General features: G+C 33.7%; 2 protein-coding genes across 8 annotated transcripts; one reads left to right on the top strand and one right to left on the bottom strand.

Moving 5' to 3' along the window:
- Positions 1 to 3,869: 3,869 nt before the first annotated feature.
- LOC109600887 (nuclear pore complex protein Nup153-like) lies at positions 3,870 to 13,321 on the top strand. 2 transcript variants are annotated; one of them, XM_049962504.1, is made up of 6 exons: positions 3,870 to 4,022; positions 6,237 to 6,774; positions 6,942 to 9,612; positions 9,664 to 10,129; positions 10,196 to 10,299; positions 11,534 to 13,321. In XM_049962504.1, exons 1-6 carry the CDS (start codon positions 3,939 to 3,941, stop codon positions 11,592 to 11,594), a joined length of 3,924 nt encoding a protein of 1,307 aa, XP_049818461.1. In that variant the 5' UTR covers positions 3,870 to 3,938; the 3' UTR covers positions 11,595 to 13,321. The 2 variants fall into 2 exon arrangements, with proteins under 2 accessions (XP_049818461.1, XP_019872624.2); XM_020017065.2 differs by lacking the exon at positions 3,870 to 4,022 and adding an exon at positions 5,792 to 6,005.
- Positions 13,322 to 13,695: 374 nt separating this feature from the next.
- Positions 13,696 to 24,061, bottom strand: LOC109600890 (WW domain-containing adapter protein with coiled-coil homolog). 6 transcript variants are annotated; one of them, XM_049962733.1, is made up of 10 exons: positions 23,849 to 24,061; positions 23,696 to 23,729; positions 22,936 to 23,155; positions 22,724 to 22,881; positions 21,978 to 22,191; positions 21,610 to 21,908; positions 21,066 to 21,495; positions 16,395 to 16,746; positions 16,083 to 16,226; positions 13,696 to 15,922 (listed from the first exon to the last, which is right to left on the bottom strand). In XM_049962733.1, exons 1-10 carry the CDS (start codon positions 23,887 to 23,889, stop codon positions 15,844 to 15,846), a joined length of 1,971 nt encoding a protein of 656 aa, XP_049818690.1. In that variant the 5' UTR covers positions 23,890 to 24,061; the 3' UTR covers positions 13,696 to 15,843. The 6 variants fall into 6 exon arrangements, with proteins under 6 accessions (XP_049818690.1, XP_049818688.1, XP_049818691.1 ...); XM_049962731.1 differs by having other exon boundaries at positions 21,610 to 21,866; positions 22,724 to 23,155; XM_049962734.1 differs by having other exon boundaries at positions 16,123 to 16,226; positions 21,610 to 21,866; positions 22,724 to 23,155.
- Positions 24,062 to 25,608: the final 1,547 nt, after the last annotated feature.

Genomic DNA, 25,608 nt, shown 5'->3' with positions numbered 1-25,608 from the left:
GAACCTGATTGAACCCATCTGATTACATAAATAATGCGGAGAAAGGGGCCAATAGAAACAGAATTTCAGTGCAGGAAACCAACATGAACGAAAGTTGTGAATCGCACAAAACGAAAATTAATTCCACGCAATTTTAGATTGAATGAATCCCAACAATTCCCTGTCGGCGTTTCCGCCGTCTTGAACTATTAAAACACTCTCGGTGTGTCCATTGTAAAATTATTTGGATCGTTTGCTTTCAATTGCAAAATTCACGGTTGGTCCATGACACTTTCTAAGATCTCTTCAAATGCAGCAGTCGGTGCTGTATCTGTTAAAAAAAATCGCATGGCATTACAAAACACGCGGAAGATTCTATATTTTATTTTTATATATAAAATATGGCAAAACCGCATCGTTGATTGCACGCAAATGTGCCCAACTTTCTTTTATGCAACTAAAAAATATACACTTGAAATGATTCCTATTCATTTGCCCAATAAATTTGCATTGTCTTTTTATGATGCTTTTTCCTATTCGTAACTAATTTTAATAGTTGTTTTACGATTGCTGACTTCGTTCAAAACAATTAACACTGAATAAACCTGTAGAAACATGGTTTCATAATATCGCCTCGCTTAAATCTGGTATTTCCTCTTGAAACTTAGGTGACAGTATGAACATTCACGACGGTCGTTTAATTCAATTCTTTTTACAATGCCGTTTAGCAATAAGGAAATATACAAATAAAGGATGCAGGAATCCTTGTAATAATCGCTGTTGATTCGTTACATATTCTACGGTATGTACCATTTGATAGCGCAAGAATGACGAAACAATCCGATTTCATTAGCACCAGTTGCTAGGTTAAATATTAATTTATATTTAAATAATGCTTTTATTACTTGAATTGCATCATTTGCTAATTTAAGATTTGACAATAACAATTTTTGGGCCATGCTTTATAAAACATTTTCGGCAACTTTCATATGCAACATAAAACTGAGAGTTAATGATAGCAGTGACTTTTAAATGCGAACAAAAGTATTTAATTACGTGTTTAAAAACATTTAAATGTGGAGTAAGTAAAAGCAACTTTTTGATATAAATTACTTTCTTTCTCTATTACAATGCAAACGTGTTTAAATTTGGTCCACATGTGATGTTTTCTCTTAATCTTAAGTTAACAAAATTAAATGAAAAGTTTCAGTAGTACAATGAATCTAAGTACAATATTAGCTTACAGAAAAATTTTCATTTTTGGTTCATGATTTAGTTAAATTAGATTCCACATAACATATCATCGATTAATTTTGTTTAATCGTTTGACAATCGCCAATTCTCTCTTTGTTATTACATGTGATGAAATATGTTGTTTATGACAATTTTCGCCGATCTGGATAATGAGTTGAAGCTGACAAACCAGGTGTAGCAGTACTTAAAAAATCTAAACACAAAAAAGATTTTGATTACTATGTATATGTACACGTGGAACTGACTACCTTCCAAGAGACCAAACGATTAATGTAACAGATTACATCCTGAAAATTGGCCGTGTTCATAAAAAAATTACTCAAAGATGAACTTCTTAAGAAGCTTTAGATAAAGCGTTTTGCTTCTTCAATTTGCTATTTGATTGTGCATGACCAGATGTCGTAGGATCCCAAAGAAAGCTTTAAAATGTTATATGGTTCTTCCTCATCCACCATAAGGTACAGATTTTTTTTCATATGGCTACTATTTATTTTTATCATTGATTGTTACGTAATAAAAGGATTAGTCCTAACGAGGAAGCCAAAAATGAGGTTGATCTGTCCTTCAGTTTTAAGAATCCATTTTTTTGTATTAATTTGCTCGAAGAACATTACCAAAATAATGTTGAAAGTTATTTTTATGTTAAACATTAAAAAAATAAATTGCTTTCACTAATATAATATTAACTTAATTAGACAAATTGAAGAGATAAAATTTTAAACAAAATTACAAGATGTCTCAACTAATTCCTTTTATTAATTAAGTTTAACAATACTTGGCATAAAAATCAAAACAGATTTCTCAAGTGAATGGAATTAATATAAATACACAACAACACAAGCCAATTCATCAAATGTAAGTAAACAAATTTTTCCATGAGAGATTTAATTATTTTGTAGGCTAAGTTTGCGATTATAGTAAATAAAACAATATAAATAATAAAATAAATTTGTAGAAAAATTACTGCTAAAATATTTAATTAAATGAAACGAAATTTTAAGCAAGTATATCCATGAGATGATCTAACATAATCATTTTCTTTTTTCAAATATGTATTCTAATATGTTAAAAATAATCAGTAATCAACTAGCACAAAACAATTTCCATAATTTAATTAAGCCAGAGAATAGAACTCTAATGATAATGATTTTCTATGAACGAAGGAATGAGCCAACTTTACTATATTTGGTGGCTAGAGACAAAACATTTCAACTGTTTCCATTAGGAATTTGGTTATGGCACCACAACATTTTGTTAAATAAATGTTATTTTAAAGTTAAGCAATAAGTTAGCACATACAATGTGGCCAATTTGAAAGCGGGTCATCCCCATAAAATTTGTAATAATAAAACATGAATGTATATATTCCAATATTATTGAAAAATAAGATAATTTGTGCTATTTTTACAGTTTATTCCATAGAGTACTTAATTAAAAAATAAATTTTTGTAGCTAGATAAGCTATAAAAAATTTACTGCTTATTATTTATATATTCTTAAATTATTTTCATATATTACCATTTTTTAAAGTTTGTTAAAATCGGGAAAAAATACAAATTTTATGAAGATGTCCCGCTTTCAAATGGGCCACAGTTTCAAAATTATTTATGGTATTTTTTATAAATAAATAAATGTCAAAAAGAATTAAAAAAAAATTGATTTACGTTGTCAACAAAATAAGCAAATTTTAAATAAAAACTTAATTAATTATAATAGCATAGAATTGAATTAAAATTTCAGTTCATTATTTGTATTTATTTTTAAATAAGAACATTGAAATTCTATTTTGCAACATTTTAAAACGGCAGTACTAATTAACGCAACACTATTGTGAATGAAACAATCAAAATATTTATTTAATTGGTAATAAACAGTTTTAATGATAAAAATCTGCGAGCGTCCAGTTATTAAACATATATAATTAAATCCAAGTACATCAAGATATTAACACAAATTTTATTGCCTCACTGTTTCAAATAATTCGCCTCGTAATTGAACAGTAACTGTTAAGAAACATGGGACATATCCGAAGTGAACTATCAAAGAACCGTAGATGCGTAGCTGTTTTCTTTTATGTAGATTTTTGTAAATAAATAATAATAAAAGTCTTTGTACTGAGCATTCGCAATTAGTACTGGCGAATGAATTATGTAATTACGGTTAATAACATTGTAACATGCACGGAACTTAATAAAGTGGCTTTTAAAACTCACATAACGTGAACTGCACTTTCTTCTGCTCGCAACAAATATCAACTTAATTCATTAATCTGTCTATAGCTTTTTTATAATTCACATTCTCCTTTATTTTCTTTAGAATTGTCCGATTTTAATTAATTAATTCTGTCATTGTACTTCGAACATCCATAAATATGCAATGCGTTTAACAGTTTCATTACTGAACTGAGAGTTTTTGCTCTTTATGAAAATATGAACTTTGATTCAGAAAACGTCATTATTGTATATGTTTTATTCTCCATTGTTTATTGTTAAATGAAAATATGAGTCTGGACGTATCGGTAACAATTGCTTGTCAGTGTTTTATGGATTGAACTTGAATTTGGCATTGACATACCTAAAGTTATAATTGATGTAAAAATGTCATTATATATTTATACAAAAACCATGTCAAAATCACCGCAGTGCTGCGTTAGCAAAATATAAGCTGATATTTTAGAATTGTATTTGTTGGTACCAATTTCTGTTATGTATTTTGGAAGAGATGTAAAATTAATCCAAGATTATTGGGACGTCGACTCATCCGCACATTATTATTATTGGACATGTGCAGTAAGTAAATCCCCGCTTTCCAATTGTTTTTTAAACGTCACAAAAAAGGTCGAACATTGGACCTAAGTTTTCTTTTGTTCACAACACATGTGTCACAATATTTTCCACGTGCATATTGAATAATCGTATTAACACTTCCCGGATGTTTATAATAGCTGTGTCTGCGATGGCGAAAAAATAACGCAAGATCCTTAAGATTCACCATCTCTCAGTCGGTTTTTATGAATATTCAACGGTCCGATGGCTCAAGGAAATTATTAAAAATGTTTCATATTCACACCTTACGCTCATTTAATTCAAAACCATTTTTTTTTTTCGTGAGATTAGGTTTCAATTTTTATTACGTTAGTAACTAGTATAAAAGGCTGCAAATCATTCCATTTGTTCAAATGAAAATGGGAGTTAAATGATAACTTAGTTTTTCAAAATTGCCACTCATTTAGAAAATCAAATATACAGAGATGGCCATGGTCTACTTATCATTAATTAGGAAACGAACACAAGTGCTCCTTGCTGAAAAGTCGGAGCTGAATTGATGACATATTGTAGTATATCAAAATTTTGTTATATTTTTTATAGGAAAAAAGGACATACTATTTAATTTCTATAAATACCAGCCTGTACATGCAATTTTTGAGTCTGTTGTGTCTGTTTCGTGGAAAATCTTGGAATTGTAATCAATCCATGATAATTGTAGAGATTCATTAAACAATTTAACAAGAAAATATACTCGTCCGAAAAACACAAACACAATTTATGAATTCTTCATCAAACATATTGTTGATTCTTTTCTAAACTAGTGCATCAATTTTCAAAAACTAAGCAGTAATAGTATATAAAATTAAAAGCCCTTTTTAGTTACTTTATATTGTTAGTCTTCTGACTTCTACGAAACCATTAATAAACCAGATTAAAAGTTTTTTATTTATAAAGAGATGGAAATACATTCTTGCCTGATCTGGAAATCATTAAACATTTTATTAATGTGGTTTTGTTTTTTGTGCGTGTAAACTAGTGAAATAATTTCTTAACCGCTCACACATATCAAAAGAAATTATTTATGCTAATCGTTCCAGTGGATGGCAGTGGAGCTAAAAGAAGTTAGTGTCTCGCCGATTATTTGGACATCTTCTCCCGGTGACCGAGTTTTTACATGGGCAGTCACATGGCACATGCAAAACGTGCAAATCTAAACGGCTTGGAAAATTGTCCTGAAATTGCCTTCATTCAACTGTGCACATTATTCAGAGAAACGCCGTTTTAAAACATTTTATTCGACATTAGAATCATTAATTTTTTTTAACGGAATTAACTGTTAAAATCATAAATTATTAATTAATTTATGTGTGCATAAAAAGCCAAAAACATCTTTTTTGTTATTCTAAAATCGAAATTTATTACTTCGTGATTTATCAAAATAAAAATTATTTTCTCTGAAACCAGTTCACAAACTATTATTTTAACTTCCTTAATGTTATCATATTCTTGCACTTTATCAAGAACTGCTTTTAAACGTAATCTAGTTGTTATTTAAAACCAACAGTGCTTATTTATTCTTTGCACAAAAGTATGCAATCCACAAAGCTTCTTGAGGTGTTTAATGGGTTGCATAATGTTACATTCAATTGCAAAATTAATTTAAGTAGTTCCTTATCACCGAAATAAAATCATAATGGTGGTTTGCACCATATCGACTTACATTTTAGCAAATACAACGTTATCCGCGACGCAGTTTAAATTTTTTTTTCGCGTTCCCGCCCAATTTTAAACGAACAGACCACCATCTTGGAGAAGAACAGTGAACAAACCTCTTTTGGTTCGCCATATTTAATCCTCGTGTGGTGAAAGTTGTCACAGAAATGTGTGAATTTCTAAACAAGTTATCGCGGTGTTAATATTAATTTCAGTGCAATCATGGATAGGGACAGTAATGATAGTGATAGCCACAGCCCTTCGTCGTTAAATAAGTCGGATACGGAAAAGGTAGGATTATGTGCGTTGTCTTCAGTGTTCGCGCGTTCTCATCTCTATAAATAGCCCTACTCGCCGTAGTAAAATCATTTATTCGTATAATTGTCGCCTCTTTTTCTTATGTATTTGTTTGGTTGGTGGTAGTAAAAAGTATTTATCCTCAGGTGAAATAACCTAAATTTATATAACCTTGACGTTTAATGTTGCAAACAAATTTTCACAACACCGATTATTTCTTTCTAGTCGTTCGTGGGTAAATTTAAGTCGCACGTGTCTGGTATTATCAACAACACTCCGTTATCGAAGTGGTTCAGAAAAAATGACGAGAAACCGTCGAGAAGGCGCGATGAGGAGCATGATGAAGAATTGTACCAAATGCAACCGCCCCTAAAGCGGGCCAAACTACCATCCGCAAATGAAAGTGTCACGTTTACCAATCACTTCAGCGGAAACAGTTCAAGCACCCCACTGGGCAGTACCTCAGTCTCAAGGGGCACTTTCACAAATTTCTCTGAACCAGTGGCTGGCCCATCCGGTATCAAATCCAGAAAATTACTGACAAGCTCCACAATTTCGACTGCGACAAGTACAAGACACTCCTTTAGCGCCAGTCAGTTGCTTAATGGCCACAAAGACTCTGACAGTGAGGAATCTACAAGTGGTTATTCATCAGTGGCACGTATCAGCAGCAAAGAACAGGTCTTTGAGAGCAGGGAGAGTTCAAAACAAACTTCGCCACTAGAAAGCAGCCCTAGCAAATCCAGAAATATATACAATAAAAGTGAGTACAGTTTTACAATTTATATTTCACATATATGTATGAATAGTGATTGTCATCAAGTGACTAATATTTTTATGACTAGTATGGTGTTTTGTTATCCAAGTTATTTATGAAAATTGAGAGATACTCTCCATTGCTGAATTGAATGAACCTAAATGAATTTTCAGACATGAACAACATGAGTAGATCGTTGTTCGCCGACAGTAGCCTCAGTCCAGGGATGAACACGTCGGTGAGTTCGAGGCGGCCGTCGTTCAACGCGTCAGCGTTCGCGTCGCCCCATTTTGTGGACAAAACGCTCTCAACCAAGCGCATCTTAAACTCACCATTCTACAACGGAAGGACAACGTACGGCGGAGCCTCGGCGTACGGACGACGTTTGGCACGCACCGCCAACGAGCCCAGTCGGCTCCTGGCCAAGAACACGGTGCAAATAAAACCCGTAAACAAGGTTAACGAAAGTCACGTGGCATTGGGTAAGACAGCACAGCGGATACTGAACACGCTGGAGCAGTACAGTTCGCCGGTAAACGATGCTAAAAAGATCCCGATGATGAACAAAAGGCTGCGGTCTGAAGGGGGCATTCTGACGAAGTACACGGGTGCGAATCCCTACATGGTGCGAGATTCTAAGGCTTCTGCTAGGGAGTTGCAGGTGCCAACAGTGTCTGATTTATTGAAAATGAAACAGGGCAAGGAGAGGTTGCAAGAAAGTACTGAAACAGTCAGGCAATTGGCTGCTTCGTCCAAATCAGCATTAAATGTGGAAAGTTACAAGATTAGCACTAAGGATAGTGAGAAACAACAGCACACAGGGAAAATGAAGAACAAGATTACAAATGTAAGACAAAAGGCCCCACAGACAGAAGAGACAGTGGAAGAAATCCCACTAGTTTCTGTTCCATTACCAATTACGACATTACCGAAAATTGATTTTAAAATGGCGCCTCCATCGCCTCAAGTTCCTGCAAAATCAAGTCCTAAAACTTTGGAAAAAGAGACAACAGCAAAACCGTCTGTAGCCAACTTTGGAGCGCAGAAAACTGCCTCCAAGTTGATCTTTAGCGCACCAGAGACTGAAAGTAAATCTCCTAAAGAGCAATACGTAGAATTTAAGTTCTCCAAACCGCATGTCATCGCGGAAAATATTAAGGCCCTTGTCGGCATTAACAATTACAAGTTCACTGAACCAATTTCAAAAAAGAGCAAACTGGATGCAGTCAGTCCTCAATTTAACTTTAAGATGCCAGATAATAAACCATTCGTACCTCAGGTCAAGTCTACAAACAATGGAGACTTCAACATTAAACCAGCTCAACAGTTGAAAACTGGTAGTGTCATGGATGTCTTGGGACGCAAGGACCAATCACCCAAACTAAATTCAAGCACAGTCACCCAAAGTGAATCTCTTTTGAACAAATTCAAGAAGCCAGAAGGGTCTTGGGAGTGTTCAGCTTGTTTAATCAGAAACCAACCTGACAAAGAAAAGTGTGTTGCATGTGAAACACCAAAGGAAGGAGCCAAAGCTAAGACCGCTTCCACTGGTTTTGGCAGCATGTTTAATACGACAAACAAATGGGAATGTGATGCATGTTTGGTTAAAAACAACGAGACGGATAAGGCGTGCGTCGCCTGCACGACTCCAAGACCCGCCCCTACCTCCACTTCCAACACGAGTCTGGCCGATAAATTTAAACCCACCAGTGACACGTGGGAATGCGACTCCTGTTTGATTAGGAACAAGAAAGACGCGACAAAATGCATAGCATGTGAGACACCAAAACCAGGAGCTAAAGTTCCGCCCCCTACCACTTCAACCTTTGGTTTATCGGGCATGTTCAATAAACCAATGGGCACCTGGGAATGCAGCTCTTGTCTAATCCAAAACAAAAGCAGCTTGAACAAGTGTGCGGCCTGCGAGGCCAGTAAGCCTGGTGCTGCACCAGCTATTCCAAACCAATTTGGTGACAAATTCAAGAAGAAGGATACTGAATGGGAATGTGAGGTGTGCATGGTGAAAAACAATTCATCATTGACCAAATGTCAGTGCTGCGAAACTCCTAATCCGAAATCTGTATCAAGCGCGCCAGTTCCAGCTGCCGCACAGAGTAAACCCATCAGTTCATTTAATTTTGGCATCGATAAGAGCGTCAGCCAACAATTTAGTTTCGGCATACCTCCCGCCGCCAAACCAGACACTTCATCTTCTGGTCCCAGCTTGGCCTCCTCGGTATTCGGCGAAGCAGCCAAAGCAGCAACGACGTCGCCTGCAGCCTTCAGTTTCGGTGTACCGGCCCCTGCAAGCAACAAAATTATTGAAGAACCTGCAAAAACAAGTGAAAAGCCATCAGTTGTTGCACCTACGGCTGAAAAAGCTGCTGAACCATCGGAGCCTCCCGCGAAGAAGCCGGAGCCGACAAGTACCACGCCAGCTTTCTCCTTTGGCACCCCTAAGAAGTCGGATGTTCCGACAACTGAAGCAAAGTCCACCTTCGATTTTAAGCCGGCTGCCGTTAATGGCGATTTAAATAAGAGCGGAAGCAGTTTGTTTGGCGCGAAATCAGCCGACAGTCCTAAACCAGCGACTTTCGGTAATTTGTCATCGACTGCACCAGCTACATCGACGACGGGAGGCTTCAATTTTGGTGCCTCTAAACCTGCCACAGAACCTTCAACGACTCCCGCATCAGCTAGTCAACCAGAGGCGGCGCCTAAACCTGCATTATTCCAATTCGGGTCCGGCGCCTCTGCACAACCGGCCTCAAACACCAGCTCGTTATTCGGTGCTTCACCAAAGACAAACGGATTCGGCACACCGTCATCTACATCTTTTAACAGGTATTTACTGTTTTAATCAACCCTGTTACGTTTACTTTATGTTTGTCTTAGTTCAAGCACTTCCAACTTTGGCGCCACCCCATCGTTTGCGGCCAATTCGAAAACATTCGCGTCTAACTCGAAACCGTTCGCCTTCGGAGGTAGCGGCGCGACAACGGGCGACAACAATTCGGACAGCTCGAAAACAGCTCCTCTGTTTTCATTCGGCCAGTCAGCGCCGGCCCCGGCTGCTGCCCAACCCCCGACACCCGCTTCGGGCGGTTTCAATTTTGGTCAGCCCGCCACTCCGGCACCGGGCACTTTCAGCTTTGGCGCTGCTGCGAAAAACGACGCGACCGCGGCGCCTGTCTTTGGCGCATCCACGGCGGTCAAGAACGGCACGACGTTCAACTTTGGCTCTAACGCCAACAACAATAACCAGAAGGCGGGTTTCAGTTTCGGAGCTGCCAACAACGCGCCACCGGCTGCCCCTGCCGCAGCTCCGGTTTTCGGTGGATTCAACTTCAATGCGGCGCCGGTAAGTTTTGGTTTATTTTGGCGAGTTGACGGTTGAGGTTGACGGCTTTTGTTTTCTGCTTTGTAGGCCGTTCCCGCACAAGGGTCTTTCAATTTCTCGGGAGCTGCCGCCACACCGAACACCTTTAGTTTCAAGGCAGAGGAACAGCAACCCCCCGTCAATATATTCTCGTAAGTATTTTGGTTGTTTTTCTTTTTTTAGATTTGTTATGGATCGTACTTCTTACCATAAGGTAAGATTATTTTTAGACAAAAAAGTTTGACTTGGACATCGGGTTTTTATTATTTCAGAACAATTTTTATCCAGGTTTATTTTGTTATAAAACTAATTTAATATACAGGATGACCTACAACGTTCTGTTTAAGCAATATGCCTAAAAGGTTTAATAAAATGAAATTAGGAAGTTTTTTCTGTATAATTAATATTTATTGTAAAATATATCTTTAATATCTTACCTGATAACTAGAAACACAAACAAATATGTCAAATATATTGGTTGTTTCTTTAATTTTTTTTTATGACGAGTATATTGTTTTGTGTTTATTTATCTTTTGTGCTATAAGCGCTAAAATCATTTTATATGGATATATTTGAAAAAGTTTTAGATATATTTATTAATAAATTAATAATTAATTTTCTTGTAAACCTTGCAAATTTCTAGGATGTTAATAATTAATAACCTAGGACAATAGAGTAGGAAGTAGCAAAATATCATTTAAAATAATTTATTCAATAAAATAATCTCACAAAAAGTCACAAAGCGAAATATTTTGATTCTATGAGGATGGATTTAATTATACAAATTTCTTTGAATCTGCGACATGTGGTCATTTCGTTTCCAAATATAAGCAAAACGCCTTGTCCATTGACTAAAGAATTTCATTTTTGTGTCAATTATTCATAAATTTGCTGGCAGTAAATATTTATATAAATTGTTTGGTATCTTTTTAAGCAGATGATGTGTAAAAATCCAAGTGTAATTCACCATGCAGTCATCAAAATCTTTCTTTGATTAAGATTCTTTTCAAGTACTACAATCAACACAGTACAACTTCAATCCATTGTCCAGATGGGTCATAATACAATCCTTAAAGGATCATTTGCATTGCATATAAGAAAAGAATTGACATCTAATTTTGTTAGTTCCAATTAATTTTTGTGAAAGCCAATTGGAAATAAATAAATATAATGGATAAAAAGATGATGAAAAACGTTCAAATAATATATACAGTTTATTCTCTATTTTCATTTTACTAATAATTTTCAAGATATTACCTAGACAGAATGTCGTGTCTCTTCCTATATATTCTTGAATAATACAAGGTAAGTATGCAAATAATATTTAAATGTTAAAGAGTGGATCAACATTGTCGTTTCCTGAACTTACACATGTTGTATTTACAGGGTGCCTCCACAGAACGGACCCAGAAAGATAAAGAAGGCTCTAAGACGCGCACAGCGATAGTTTAATTGGACTTGTACATAGAGAGTGAATGGGGAGTGTGTAGGAGGCGCGGCGTGCCGATACGAAACTGTTTGTTTGTAACAAGTTGTGTGTGAGTGCGCTAAACTTTATAATTTACTCTCAATTATTGTATGGATATGATAGAGGTAATGTTTTTAAGGAAGTTGTACCGATATTAAAAGTGACATAAAAAAACAAGGGATTTTTTTCAGACCTATAGATGTTAGATAGGCATTAATATACATTTTGGGGCGCGGGCCATCTGTGAAGATTTGGACTTGCCAGACATTCGACTTTTCGAAACTCAATGTAATATAAACTGTTGTTAATATTTTAGAATTTATATATGTATATAAATAATATACACCATATCTGAATGTCGGCCGATTGAGTCATAGGAATGTTCACAGACGTGCCTCGACGCACTACGACCTGAGACATGTCGTATCCCGTCGTCTTACTATTATCTACCTACATTGTATACAATAATGTAGGCATGTTCGCAGGTCTGATCCATAGAATGTAGGAACTTGATTCAGATGAATGTGTCTGATGGTGAGGAATTTTCATAGAGCACTGCGTGCATATGGTGGAAATTTATTAGAAAATGTTGTAATATGAAATTTTCAAGCCAATGATAATGAAAAAATACATATAATATTTATATGATGACTGCCTCGTCGGCTGCTTTTACTGTGATATTCTTATGGGTCAGGCCCCATACATTATATTAATATTAATACACTTATATGGTTATTAATACTATCCACAGACAAAAATATAATTGCTCAAAACACTACAGTTCAAACTTATTTCCTATAATAAATATTATGCGTAAGTGATAATTTTGATAATCTCGCATAGTCAAATAATAAAAAAAAATTTCTCAATTCACGTTACTCAGTAATTAAACCCAACGCATTTATAGACGATTGAAATATTCCTGTTATTAGTCAAAAGAAAAAGAACATTTCATTATTGCAGTGCAATAACTAAATTTTCTAAGGGAAGCAGTTGTAATGTTTTGTCTGTGGCCACCAAATATTGCAAAGTAGGCTCACTCCTTAGTTCCTTGAAACTCATTATCATTATAGTCCTATTCTCTGGTTTAATTACGTTATGGAAATTGTTTTGGACTTGTTGATTACCGTTTTTCTTTGACACTGCTATTTATAACATTAGAAAAGAGAATATGATTATGTGTGAATACATGTAAATATTATTGTGTTGTGATTGAAGTGAAAAACAATGTCACATGTTTTGTAACTATGTTTTATATGTGGTATTGTCGGTCATTTTATTTGTGTAATATTAATTAAATCAATTTGTAAGCCAAACTTATTATTTTTTATAACTAAAAAGGAGTTAGACTGCTTCCTTGTACATAATCTCATCTAATGGATATACTTGCTGAAAATTTCGTTTCATTTAATTAAATATTTTAGCAGTAATTTTTCTACAAATTTGTTTTAAAATAGGTAATGGAATTTTCAGCATTTTTGTGCCTTTTTATTTTTTTATTTATATTGTTTTATTTACTACAGTCGCAAACTTGGCCTACTAAATAATTAAATCTCTCTTGGACAAAATTTGTTTGTTTATACCTGATGAATTGGCGTTAATGTTGTATATTTATATTAATTCCATTCAGTTGAGAAATCTGTTTTGATTTTTATGCCAAGTACTGTTAAACTTGTTTTGGTTAATAAAAGTAATTAGTTAAGACATTTTGTTATTTTATTTAATTTGTACCTCTTCAATTTGTCTAGTTGATAATATATTGGAGAAAGTTATTTACTCTTCTAAGGTTTAACTTTAAAATAATTTACAACAAACTTATTACCGTTATCATCAAAATTTTTTGTCAACATTTTGCCATGCTAAAATCAGGGTTGCTACAGCAGGTTTATCAGCTCTAGCCCATTGTCCAGACCGCCGATAATTGTCGTAATCAATCCATTTTTCGTTGTATGTGACAATACTGCTATCTTTAGTTAATGTGTTATCCATTTGTTATCGTTTATTCAAATAGATCATGAAACAAAAATATAAAAATATTTTTCCAGTACCTAATATAAAAAGGGGTAAATAAAATACAAAGTAGATTAAAAAGTTTTAATGTTACTTGTATGGAACATTTCATTTTATAAGATTATATATAACAGACATACACTCAAATACATGTAGACAACTATACAAAGTATCCTCAGCCATAATTAATCTGTGCTAAAGAGGCTTGAAATCGGTGAAAAATACAATTAATATTTTTTTTGTAAATCAATTTAAAAACCAGAAAATTTCTTTTAGTGATCCGTTTACAATCTTATAAATTGCAAGACTTGGTCCAGGGGTATAATTAATTTACTACAAGCATCAGCAGAAACGATCCATAATTGTAGGTTTTTAATTAATAAACAACAGACTCCCGATTCATCTAAAATGACAGTCTAAAACTAAAATGCCCACCCGTTTCTTAATTACTAGAGGACTGACGAAAATTTTTTTGAAAAATGTCTGGAATCGTTTTTGCGTTTTTATTACATCCGGCTTCTATCTGCTAAAAGAAACTGACTGATCAAGAATTTTATTCAATTTATGAGACTTGTACTTTTTTTTCATTAACTAAATAATAAATTACAAAAATGTAAATAAAGCAATCATATAAAATTCAGCGATCATTAATTGGAAATGCTTGCACCTACGATGCGAACCATTTTCAATCAACATCAATTCAATTCAATTAAAAAATAGTTACACTAATACGCAACAGAACAGTAACAGTGTTTATTATATCACAAGATATTTTGTAGCTTCCTAGTTATTTGGAAAAATATTTTTGCACTTGTGCATGATACGTAATTTGTTGATCCGTATTGGTTTGATGAAAGAACAAAAATCAAAGCTGAGACAATGATTTTTTCAAATACAATATTGGGTCCGATTCATTGCAGGTGATTAAATTAGCATTCGGTGCAAATTTGGGGATCAACAAACTCACATCACACAGACTTGACTGACTTGGTCAGAAAAATGCGTGTATATTTTCATTTGATGGAAATTCACTACGTATTTTCTCCAACTACTGATGATACACACATTTTCTCAATGTAAATACGAGAAGTGATTATTTCAATCTTGTAGACTTGACTAATAGCATAATTGTACAAAAATAGCGGTCATACAATGGTGCCATTCAATAAATTAAAAATCCACAGTAAAGAGCGGCCCCACAATAAAAAATAATACAAAAATATATATAGAAAAAAAATATATTTCACATTTTAAAATAATTACAATTATACGGGGTGATAAAATTAACTTTTTAATTTACACATAATCTTAACAATTACAATGATTAGATAGATAAATTAGATTTCCTCCGTTTCGTACAATTCAAAATAATTGTTCAAGACCTCCGTTAAAGACACTTTTAATGAGTCAGGACATTTCCTAAATTTGAATTTTAGTTACAAATGAGATCTTATTTAGATGCCCCCATTGAAAATATTAAACCATATCGGGCCTTTAAAATATAAACAACCATGTATGAAATTTTAGAGGCCCGATAGTGCAGAAAATTACCAAAGTATGTACAAAACTACTGTGCGCCTTAAAAATGAATCTACCGGAGGGCAAACTTGGAAAAAACACTACGGTACACAACCGAAAATGACATCAATTAATTAATCGGTAGCTACGAGAAACGAAAGAGTCGCTTTTGATAAATACAAATAAAAGAACAAATGAAAATATACACAGTCAATAGAAAAAAACTATGTCTATTTTATGTTATATTAATTTATCTAAATCTAAAACATAAAACCATTATAATACAAAGTCACATAATTCTACCTAAGAGAGATAGTAGTCTTTAGTAATTCTATGAATGGCCTTTCCATCATAATTTCGCGCCCTAAACACCGTCGTCGAAATTGGCGATAAAATAAAAAAACGGCTAGGGGGGAGGGTTGGCAATATACGACTTGAGCACAGCGAAAATACAATGCCGTTTTGTAAAAAATATTAAATTTACGAGGCGTAGCCAATAAGGCAGCGAAAACGTCGCTCCTCGAATAGACTGTAGAAGGAGAAAAAGTAGATTGGGAGAAGAAACGGAAAATATAAATATACACGGGCTCAAAAAAATAATAATAATACATAAATTAATTAATTTAAATTAAACGCGAAAACGAACGTGATTGAAACTTTTTTTAGCCGTCAACACAAAATCTTGTGATATACGCAACCACTAAGAGTCGTCGGACATGAATGAATTTTGTGACTTCAATTCTTCCAGTTGTTTTATTTGCTGGCGTAAAAATAATATTCTGAAAAAGAAACATTTATGAGTGACTGAGTTTACATAACTGCGGTGATGTATCAGTTGTAGTTTTTGTGTTTAAAAGTTCAGTTGGGAAATTTTACTAATTTCGAATTCATTACATTCGTGTATAATTGTGTATGTGTTCGAGTATGTGTTAAATATACCTCTGGGGATATTTATTTAGATTTTCGAAATACTGCAAACCTTCTTTTAAATAGTTCAAATCTGGACACTTAACGTGGTTTTCTATACAAAATAGCATCCAGTTTATTTCAATCACAATACGCGAAAACTGCAGCATCTCTAACCTAGAAAGAAACAGGGTGAATGAGATGAAGGGAAACCACGTGACTTATTCTCTTTGAGGTATCTGCATGACATTAACCAACGACAATAAACGATGATATATCACCCGATTATAAACAAATTACTTCCGTGAAAGACTAGAAGATCAACAAAAAGAAGAGGATACTGACCTCTGTTCCTGTAAGGTGGCCTGGATCTCGGTAAGACGCACAATAGACCGGGCGGTCTTGAGGTCGGCCGACACCTTAGAACACTGGATGCTGCCCATGATGTGCGCCTCCTCGGCCAACTTTTGCGCCTGCTTCTCGATCACTTCGGCCGGCCAGCCGCGTACGTGGTTCACCAGGTCGTCGCGGTAATGGTTGGCCAGTGTCGGCGTGATGGTGGGGCCCTGCGGTCGCAGCGCCTGCAACGCGCCCGCCATCACGCCGGATAACGTGGAGGCGGGCAGGGAGGAGGCAGACGCGACCACAACGCCCGCAGGCGCCGTCCCCGCCGGACTGCTTACAGGTACGGCTACTACTGCAACAAATAACACGACACAATTCAGTAAGATCATGTAAATGAACCAAAATAATTTAATTAATAGATGCTATAAGTATAATTAAAACAACTGGCTTGTAGTTAATAATAGTATATGGAATTTTCTAAATTTGTTAAGGAGTGCAGTGATAGATGCAACTTTTATTATTTTATATTTTATACTTACATGTTTGGAGATACCATCAAACAATAAACCGTTAAACATTAATTGTATGTAAAAGATACAAAAAGAAATTAATTAATAAATGTGTTAAAGTTTTAAGTATATTTTGCCTGTATTTAGTAGTCAAAAAAAATATTCAAATTTGTTTAATATAATATTAACAAATGAAAGGTTAGGCACATTTTATTACTTTAATAATGGGTTAGATATAAATAACATTCCTAATAATATTTACTTACATCTTTGGGATGAGCGTCATGCATTTTCAGATGTAGCATGAAACTATCAACCCACTACTATTCTCGTATTAAATTTATAGAACCTTATAAATAAATATTAATGCATATAAAATATATAAAATTTAATTAATAAATGTGTTAAATTAAAATTCAAAATATCTTATATTTACTTAACAGTCGCAAATTATTATAATACCTGTTGATTTATATAGAATGACAGATCAATTATCATTCCTAATTCTTATTACATACATTGTGATGCCTCATTTGAAAGCGGGGCAGCCTCATAAAATGTTTATTTTTTGACCGATTTTAACAAACTTTTTTCAAAATGGGTATATATCAAATTCCATAAAAAATTATGCATATTCATAATTCTGTGGAAAAATTATTAGGTTGGTGTCAATGTAATCTCAGATTCTTAAGTGATTAATATATTCATATTTTTCTAAAAGCTGTTTATTTAATCAAAATTATGCTCCATTTACTTCAATACACTTTTTCCAAAGAGATTTTAATGCATAGAAGCCTGTCTTGAAGAAATTCTAATCTTTAGAATCAATGAACTCTGATATGGCATTTTTCAGACTGTCTTCATTTTCGTATTGTTTAGCCCGTAAAAACCGTTCTAAATGATAAATGATAGTCGGTTGGCAAAAGAACCGATAAATATGATGGGTGCTGCAAAATTTCATATTTATTCATATTCTCGATTAAATGGGTTATCAATGATGAGCATACGTTCAAGCGATCCAGCTTATTTCGCTCGGTTAGTTCGTGCGGTATCCACTTATCCATTTTTTTCACGTTTCGGGTCTTCCACGCGGTTTATTTTGCAGGAAAAAATCACCAGACCTAAATTTTTCAAACTAACACTACACACTTGATTTATATTGCGTGCAGCTTTTGCATCATTATTACAAAGTTTATACTCATAAGAATATTACACAAATATCGGTTGAATTCATATCCATGCAAAATTCAAGGCAAATAACAAAAGGGAACACTTTTGAGAAAATCTTCTTTGCTAAAATGTGACTCTGGCAATGGACAGTACGACTATAAACCAGATTATGACAAAAAAAGCATAATAAAAACAGGGAGACAAACGTTCACATTTAAAGAAAATCTATATTCTTATGAATTTATTTTTTTAATTACGTATTCTACGGAATAATCTGCCAAAAATAGCATAAATTATGTTATTTTTCAACAATATTGAAAATTATACTAATAATACTATATTAATTATTATTATTAACATATTTAGACTAATAAACATAAGTCAAATTTTCGTAAGTTTGTATCACAGAACAATTGAATGAAATGAATCGAATTGAACGGTTGATTGGTGGAAGTAAATAAAATTTGGGTAAAAAAAGAGTATTAGTATTTATGTACAAGTATAGTATTATTAATATAATATTCCAATACTCTGGAAAAATAAGATAATTTGTGTTATTGTTGACGGTTTATTTAATAGACAAATTGATTAAAATATATATTCATAAAAAGGATTTGATTTTTAATTTTTCCATAGAATAAATATAAATATTTTTTTTATAAAATTTTATTTGTATATATGCCCATTTCAGGGAATAATTTAATTCATTAGTATGGTTACATTTATTATAAAAAAATGCTAGTATGATTTCTTCAATTTTTGTAGTTAAAAAATTACTCCGAAGGTTTTGATTCTGGGCTAAAAAAGGTAACATATTGTTTACAAGTACAAATTTACATGCTTACAAAATTGGAAAAAAGTTAGTAAACAGTTTGACAAAAAATACAAATTTTATGAAGGTATCCCTCTTTTTAATAGGCCACATTGTATAAGTTTAGAGTACCACTGAACAAACATTCTTAATTCATGTAAAATATACAAAAATAAATTAATTAAATTTTTGAAAACTATCAATAGTATCCTTTTTGTTCTTAATAGTAAAAAAATCACCCAAATTTGGTGAGAAGTATTGTAATACTTGCAAATTTGATATTCATTAATGGTGGACCAAAAATAACATTTCTAATGCTATTCATTTAGATCTTTGGAGTGAGCATCAAACAATTTTAGAGGTAACACCAGTCAACCCACTGCTATTTTTGTATTAAATTTATAGTATCATATAGATAACAAACATTAATTTCATTAAAACATACAAAAAGAATTAAATTAGTATTAAAATATAATTAAAAGTGTTTTAAATTTGTGAGTACTTCTAGATTGATATACAATTTAATATTCTAATGAAGAATTAAATAACATTCCTAATGCTATTTATTTACATTTTTGGTAATTTAATTATTTAAAGGTATTGAAGTATAATTACAAATTTCTTGTCCGTACTGTAAGAAAACTATTGTAATATTTTAATAATTTAATATATAAATAAATATTAATTCCAAGTAAAATAACTTAATTAGTGTATTAAGTTAATTGTCTGTACTTAAAGTCATAAAGGCATAAAGAAAGTCATTCAAACTTTGGTAAATACTGTTGTAATATATGCAAGTTTTTGTACAATTTAATATTTTCCTGTTTTATAATTAATTTATGATATAATTTCATTGGTTACAATTTGTATATTAAACGTACTAATAGTATAGGTGATAACATGGGTTAGTTTGTTTATTTTAGTAGTTCTAATCAGTATATTAGTAAACAAATTTTGTTTATAAGTTGGTAGTAACAAAGTTTAAAAATGACAATTGGCCATTTAATTATTATACATGCAACAACAAATTGAAGGTCTCAAAATTGTACAATAAATTGGTCTGTGTAAAACAGTCGTTGATTGTTGTAATAGAAGAGGATCAAATCCTTGTAGCGAGTATCATACATATTCAGAGGTAAAAAGTACACTCAATGCGCTCTCTTGATAAGTTTTAACACCCAGTAAAGATTAATTCCATGAAAAATACACAAAAAGATTAATTAATAATTGAAATTCAGCCGAATATTAATTTTAACACTGAATTCGACAAGTAGAATTTTGAAAAGAATCTTTAATTTTGTTAATGTTATTAAAACTCAAATTTGATTTGCCCCCAGATGCGACATCAAAGTTTCTGATGCCACAAAAATCGGGAAGTGCTGTCACCAAAAAATATTGAATAAATCTTTTAAAGAACTCCGGGAAAACAAAAATATTAATTAATAACATCGCATTAATTGTGGATTGTGTTGATGAAATACCCTTAACGTTAATATAAGTCTATTTTTAATGGTTTTAAAATAGTTTAATCAATATTCTGAATTGCAGGAAGATGAAGACATGCAACTTCCAACAGAATTTGAAGGTTGGAAAATTATCAGAAAGATGTCTAGAAGGCGGTCACACTGATACTTCTGAATTTCTTACATATAAAAATATTATCAAGGCCCTCATACCTGAATCTGTATCTAGTCAAATTGACAAATACTAATAACACCAACAAGTAACATGATGAAGGATTCTTTCAAGGAAGAAAGGCAAGAAACATCTTTAAAAGAAGTAGTTGCAAATTCACAAAACATTTTGCATATGGTAAGTATACAAGTCTATAAATATACTCAAAAGAACTCCCTGGTCAATCAAAATTAACTAACTTTTTTCACCTGTTCTTAAGAGAATATCATGAAAAATATACCAAATAATAAATAATAAAATATATTAAAGTATAATTAAATGTATCTTGTCTGTACTTAAAAAATCTGTAAAAAATATATATAAACTTATTCAATAATATTGTAATAGATGCAGATTTATGTAATCTATCATGGCTCAAATAATAATCCTATTAACTATTTACTTACATCTTTGGAGTAAGCATCATGCACCTTCAGAGGCAACATTAAACAATCAACCCACTAACCAACCAACCAACCATCCAACCAACCAATAACCCACACTCACCTTTTGCACAGTCTGGAGTCTCTGAATGTGTCGGAGTTGGCGGTCCTTCCACCACAATTCCCGTATGATTAGTGTCCACACTGAGACAAGTATGCACTGCACTGTTGTCCCCAGGCCTAGATAGGCCGTGTAGCAAGTTCTTGTCGTCTATGGAGCCAGAGGAGGCTCCGGAACCCGCGCCCGCCGACTGGGCAGTCGCATCCTGGCCGGGTTGCGACATGAGACGCGGGAGCGCACCGGGCGGTGGTGGACCCGGTGCGTTGCACGTGGTCACCGGCGCCAGCTGGGGCGTCGTTTGGGGCGACGCCTCGTTTTTAGACGGCAGCGGGTGGGATATGAGGCGTGGCAGCGCATTTGCCAGCAACACCGGACCTACAGTGACCGGCTGCTGTTCGCTGGCCGATTGGCTCGCGTTGTTGCCATATGAAACCTATAACAAATATCCACATGTAACTATTCCGTTCTATTTGTTGTTTTTACGAAATAATTATTAATTTTTATACTCCGAATTCTTATATGCAATAGACGAAGGGCAATTTCGTACCTCAGAAGTTGGCGTGCTGTCGCCAGGCGATATGTCCATATCCTGGGTGGATTGGGCATTGTTCTCGTCGGGTAGATGCTTGCGGGAACTACTGCTTCCGCCGCCTCTGCTAACACCGTCCTTGGTTGGGGGTACGTCGCTATCATCACGACTGCTACTGCTGCTCCAGTGCCTGCTGGCGGTGGCGCTCTCTCGGGCGCCACCTTCCTTGCTACTGCTGCTATTAGATCCCCTCGAGTTGGAATGTTTCTCATGTCCTGCAAGCACACCATCCGATCTTCTACTATTTAATGACTTAACTATTTTTAAGAAAATAAATTTATCACATATTAATGGCAATAAATAAATTAAAATAAGCTTATACTTACGCATACCCGAGCGGCTGGATCCGCTGTACCGGTCCGAATCACGGTCCCGGTCCCTGTCCCTGCTCCTGAATCTGTCTCGCTCTCGTTCGATCCATTCTCTGGGCTTCTCCCACTGGGACACTTCTGTCTTACAGTTGTAATAATACTTCTTGCCGTGTGAGCTAACATGTTCCGACCAATCACCTACTCTGCTCACCCTCTCCCTGTCGTCTCTCTGAGTAATTGTATACATTGAAGCTTTATTAGAATTTAACTTAGGCCCATTATTTTTATTATTATATAACCATTATTATGGTAACAGCTACAAACTAGTTTATTTTTAGTTAAGTCTTCATGATTTTATTTAAAAGCAATGCAGTTTCTTACTATTTACAATTAAAACAGTGCATTAAACTGATTCCTAAAGAGGAGAGACTGTGATGACAACACAATAATATCTAGGAATAAACAGTAACAAATATTAAATAAAAAAATAGAACTAAAGAAATAAGTATACAAAAAACTTGAATATTAAATAAAATACAAAACATTATACTCAATAAATAAATAAACAAATGGATAATTTAATTACTTAAAACATAAAAAATTAATGTTTATAAACATTCATTAGTAGACCTATGAAAATTATATATAAATGAAATATGAATTTAACCTTAATTAACAACATATGAGAAAGGTAACTTAATTCACATTTTCAATTTGCAAAGTATCTTAATAACTTCAAGTATTAGTTTAAAAAATCTTACCTTATCAACACAATTGTTGTGCATGGGTTTTCTGTCTCTTGAAGACAAGTTCTGTGATACTTTTATTGGATGCAAGATGCCCTTGTCATCACTTCGGTCATTGTTGATTCTATGTTCAGAATCTCTACTGCGTTTATCCTTTGGTGACCTGACACATTCTGTAACATAACAAGTTGGAAAACAGTCTTTCAATTGGATAATCCATACTGTACCTGAATACTTGTCTCGTGACATTTTGTAGTCTCTATTTTCTCTCTCCTTTTCACGCATTTTCTGTAGATAGGAGCTCTTAGATTGGTAAGATCTTTCTCTGTCCCGAGGCGACTGGGAGTCTGGACTATCTGAACGGTAGTTTCCATTTGGGGAGTCCCTAATCCTATCATACCTATCACTACTGGATCCATAACTCTTTGATGAACTATACTTCGAGCTCTGAAAGGGCAGAGATAAGGATGGTCAGGTCATATCAAAGTCTGGGTGTATTGATTGAATCTGGGGTAATTTTTGGGTCATGTTATGGGCAGGGGCTGGTTTTAGAGAAAAACTATACAAATTTGAGATGGAGGAGATCGCAATTTGATCAATTATTCAGAATTGTCAATGTAGGTTAGGTTACTCCTGCAAAAGGTAGCCATGTTTATTATTATGTTTTGACAAGTATTAAATATTTTTACAGTTAATTTGGACAAATTAACGTTTTACGTCAAATTTTTGACGTATTCCGTCGATTGAAATTGCCAAAGGCTGATATTCGTAGAAGACCACGCAAAAAAATGCATTTAAATCGAAAAGTTATCAAGTCATTGAAAAGCCTGGGAGTTAAAACAAAAACCGTAAATTACGATAGACTAGCAGATTAAAGAACAAATCGTACGAAATAGCACTCAACGATATCGATTTCGTACGCAACGTAACGGATCTAGTCATATTTGTGTACTCGCAGTTTCCCTCCTAAGAATAAAATTTGTTTACCTGATAGGGATGGGCTTGGTGCTTCTCGAAGTACCTGCACATAAAAAACAAACTCCATTAGTAAAACGGACGTAAAAACAGGCCACGATTTGATCAATATACAAATAATATTTGATAATCGTGAGGTTGTGTCAATAAGACCGAAATGCCTACCCATCGTTCATCCGCTGCGTTTTCCTTGCATGCATTACCATCAATGCAAGTCTCTAGAAAATGTTTGTGGCTTTTCGAATAAGCCGCTTCATCAAATGATGTCATAAAAACAATATTAACGACTGTACCCGTTCAAGAACTGACTTTCCTATCAGACGCCATGTCACATAAGGGAACAATTTGCAGTTGAAGGTAAATGCTCCTAATTTCTTCCGTCGTCTCATTGGTTGACGTAAGAAAACGTCACTCGTACCAACTTGGCGGCCCGAAAGCCACTATCTTCGATTGGGGGGTTTTGAATGTCACATTTTGCAACCGATTGTAACATGTGTCGTCCGTGTTTTCGCAAAAACAGACCGTGTTGCTCGACTGTTGTGGTTGTTTTTAATGTAGAAATTCGTCACCATCTTCATATACGGAAAAATTTGCTGGGCGTGCTTCAGTCCGGCGGTCCCAAAAATGTTACGAGGCCCCTTTTATTTTGGAGGGATATCACACCTAAACAAATACGAGATAATTGTATAGAATCAGTTATAAATTATACCACGACTGTTTCGGTATTTGACATCGACAGATTTGGAAACAATTTTCAAAATTTAAATACCCCGATATAAACAGAGTGTCCCAAACTGCATTTAGATATACTATACTGTATCTGAAGAATCTACAAAAATTGACATTTTGCTGATTTCCAAAAAGTATGATAATTTTTTTGACAAGTGGTAAAAGTCAACATATTTTTTTGAAATAAAAATATCTTAAATTATTCAAAAAAGTGCTGGAGAAGAATTTACTGTCTGCCCAAAAAGAAGAAACGATAATAAATATAAAAGTTACACTTTCGATATCAAAATGCGGTTTCTGACATTCAAAGTTATAAAAAATTGAGCTCTTCTCAGAATTCTGGTTGACAACATTCAAAATCAACTTATTTATGACAAACCGTACATATTTATTTATAAATAAGAAGTTTCAAATACTCACTTAACTAAGTATTATTTAAATCCTATCTTGTACTTATTCAAAGACCTTTGTTTGTCAGCTTTTTTCTTGACGTATAAAAGAGTGATCTATTACCAACAATATGAACGAAAAATTGGCTATAGAGCGTTCGATCTTGAAAAAATAAAGTTTCGACTTAAAATTTCACATATGAATACAGATTAAACGAATCCAGCTCTTAAATCTTAATCTCTTAAGATTGTATACGGTATTGGCCAGAGAAATAGTACGAAATTTAAAATAATATCTGTGTCTAGGACAACAATCAGTTCAAGTTTTCTATTAGCCAACGAAAAGTCTGGATCTAATTCATCTGAAAACTTGGAACGATTAAAACACTAAAAATCAAATTGAATTTTGGTTATTAATTGAAAAATGATTTCAGTTATTTTATTGTATTTAATTAGACATGATAAGCCCAAGTTAAAAAAATATAGTAATGTGTATTATGTTTCTGACCACCATTGACAAAAAAATATATTAATTTTAAGTATTAAAATAATGTACATTTAATTATACTGTATTATAATATAGGCAAATACAATAAAAATAAATGAGATGATCGTTTTTTCTTAATTTTCATAAACTATAATCATCATTTAATTATTATTTAGGTCACGTTAGGACGGAATTTCATATGATTTACTTATACCTAAAATATATATAGGAAATTTAAATTATAAGATAATTCAAACCAGAATAAACAATACCTGTAGGAATGTATTTTAAGACTGATGTGTGCCTTAAACAATTTAAAC

The sequence above is a fragment of the Aethina tumida genome, chromosome 2 (genome assembly GCF_024364675.1).
Source record: "Aethina tumida isolate Nest 87 chromosome 2, icAetTumi1.1, whole genome shotgun sequence".
NCBI lineage: Eukaryota > Metazoa > Arthropoda > Insecta > Coleoptera > Nitidulidae > Aethina > Aethina tumida.
The sequence above is the reverse complement of the archived record's forward strand: the minus strand, read 5'-3'. Positions and strand labels throughout refer to the sequence as shown.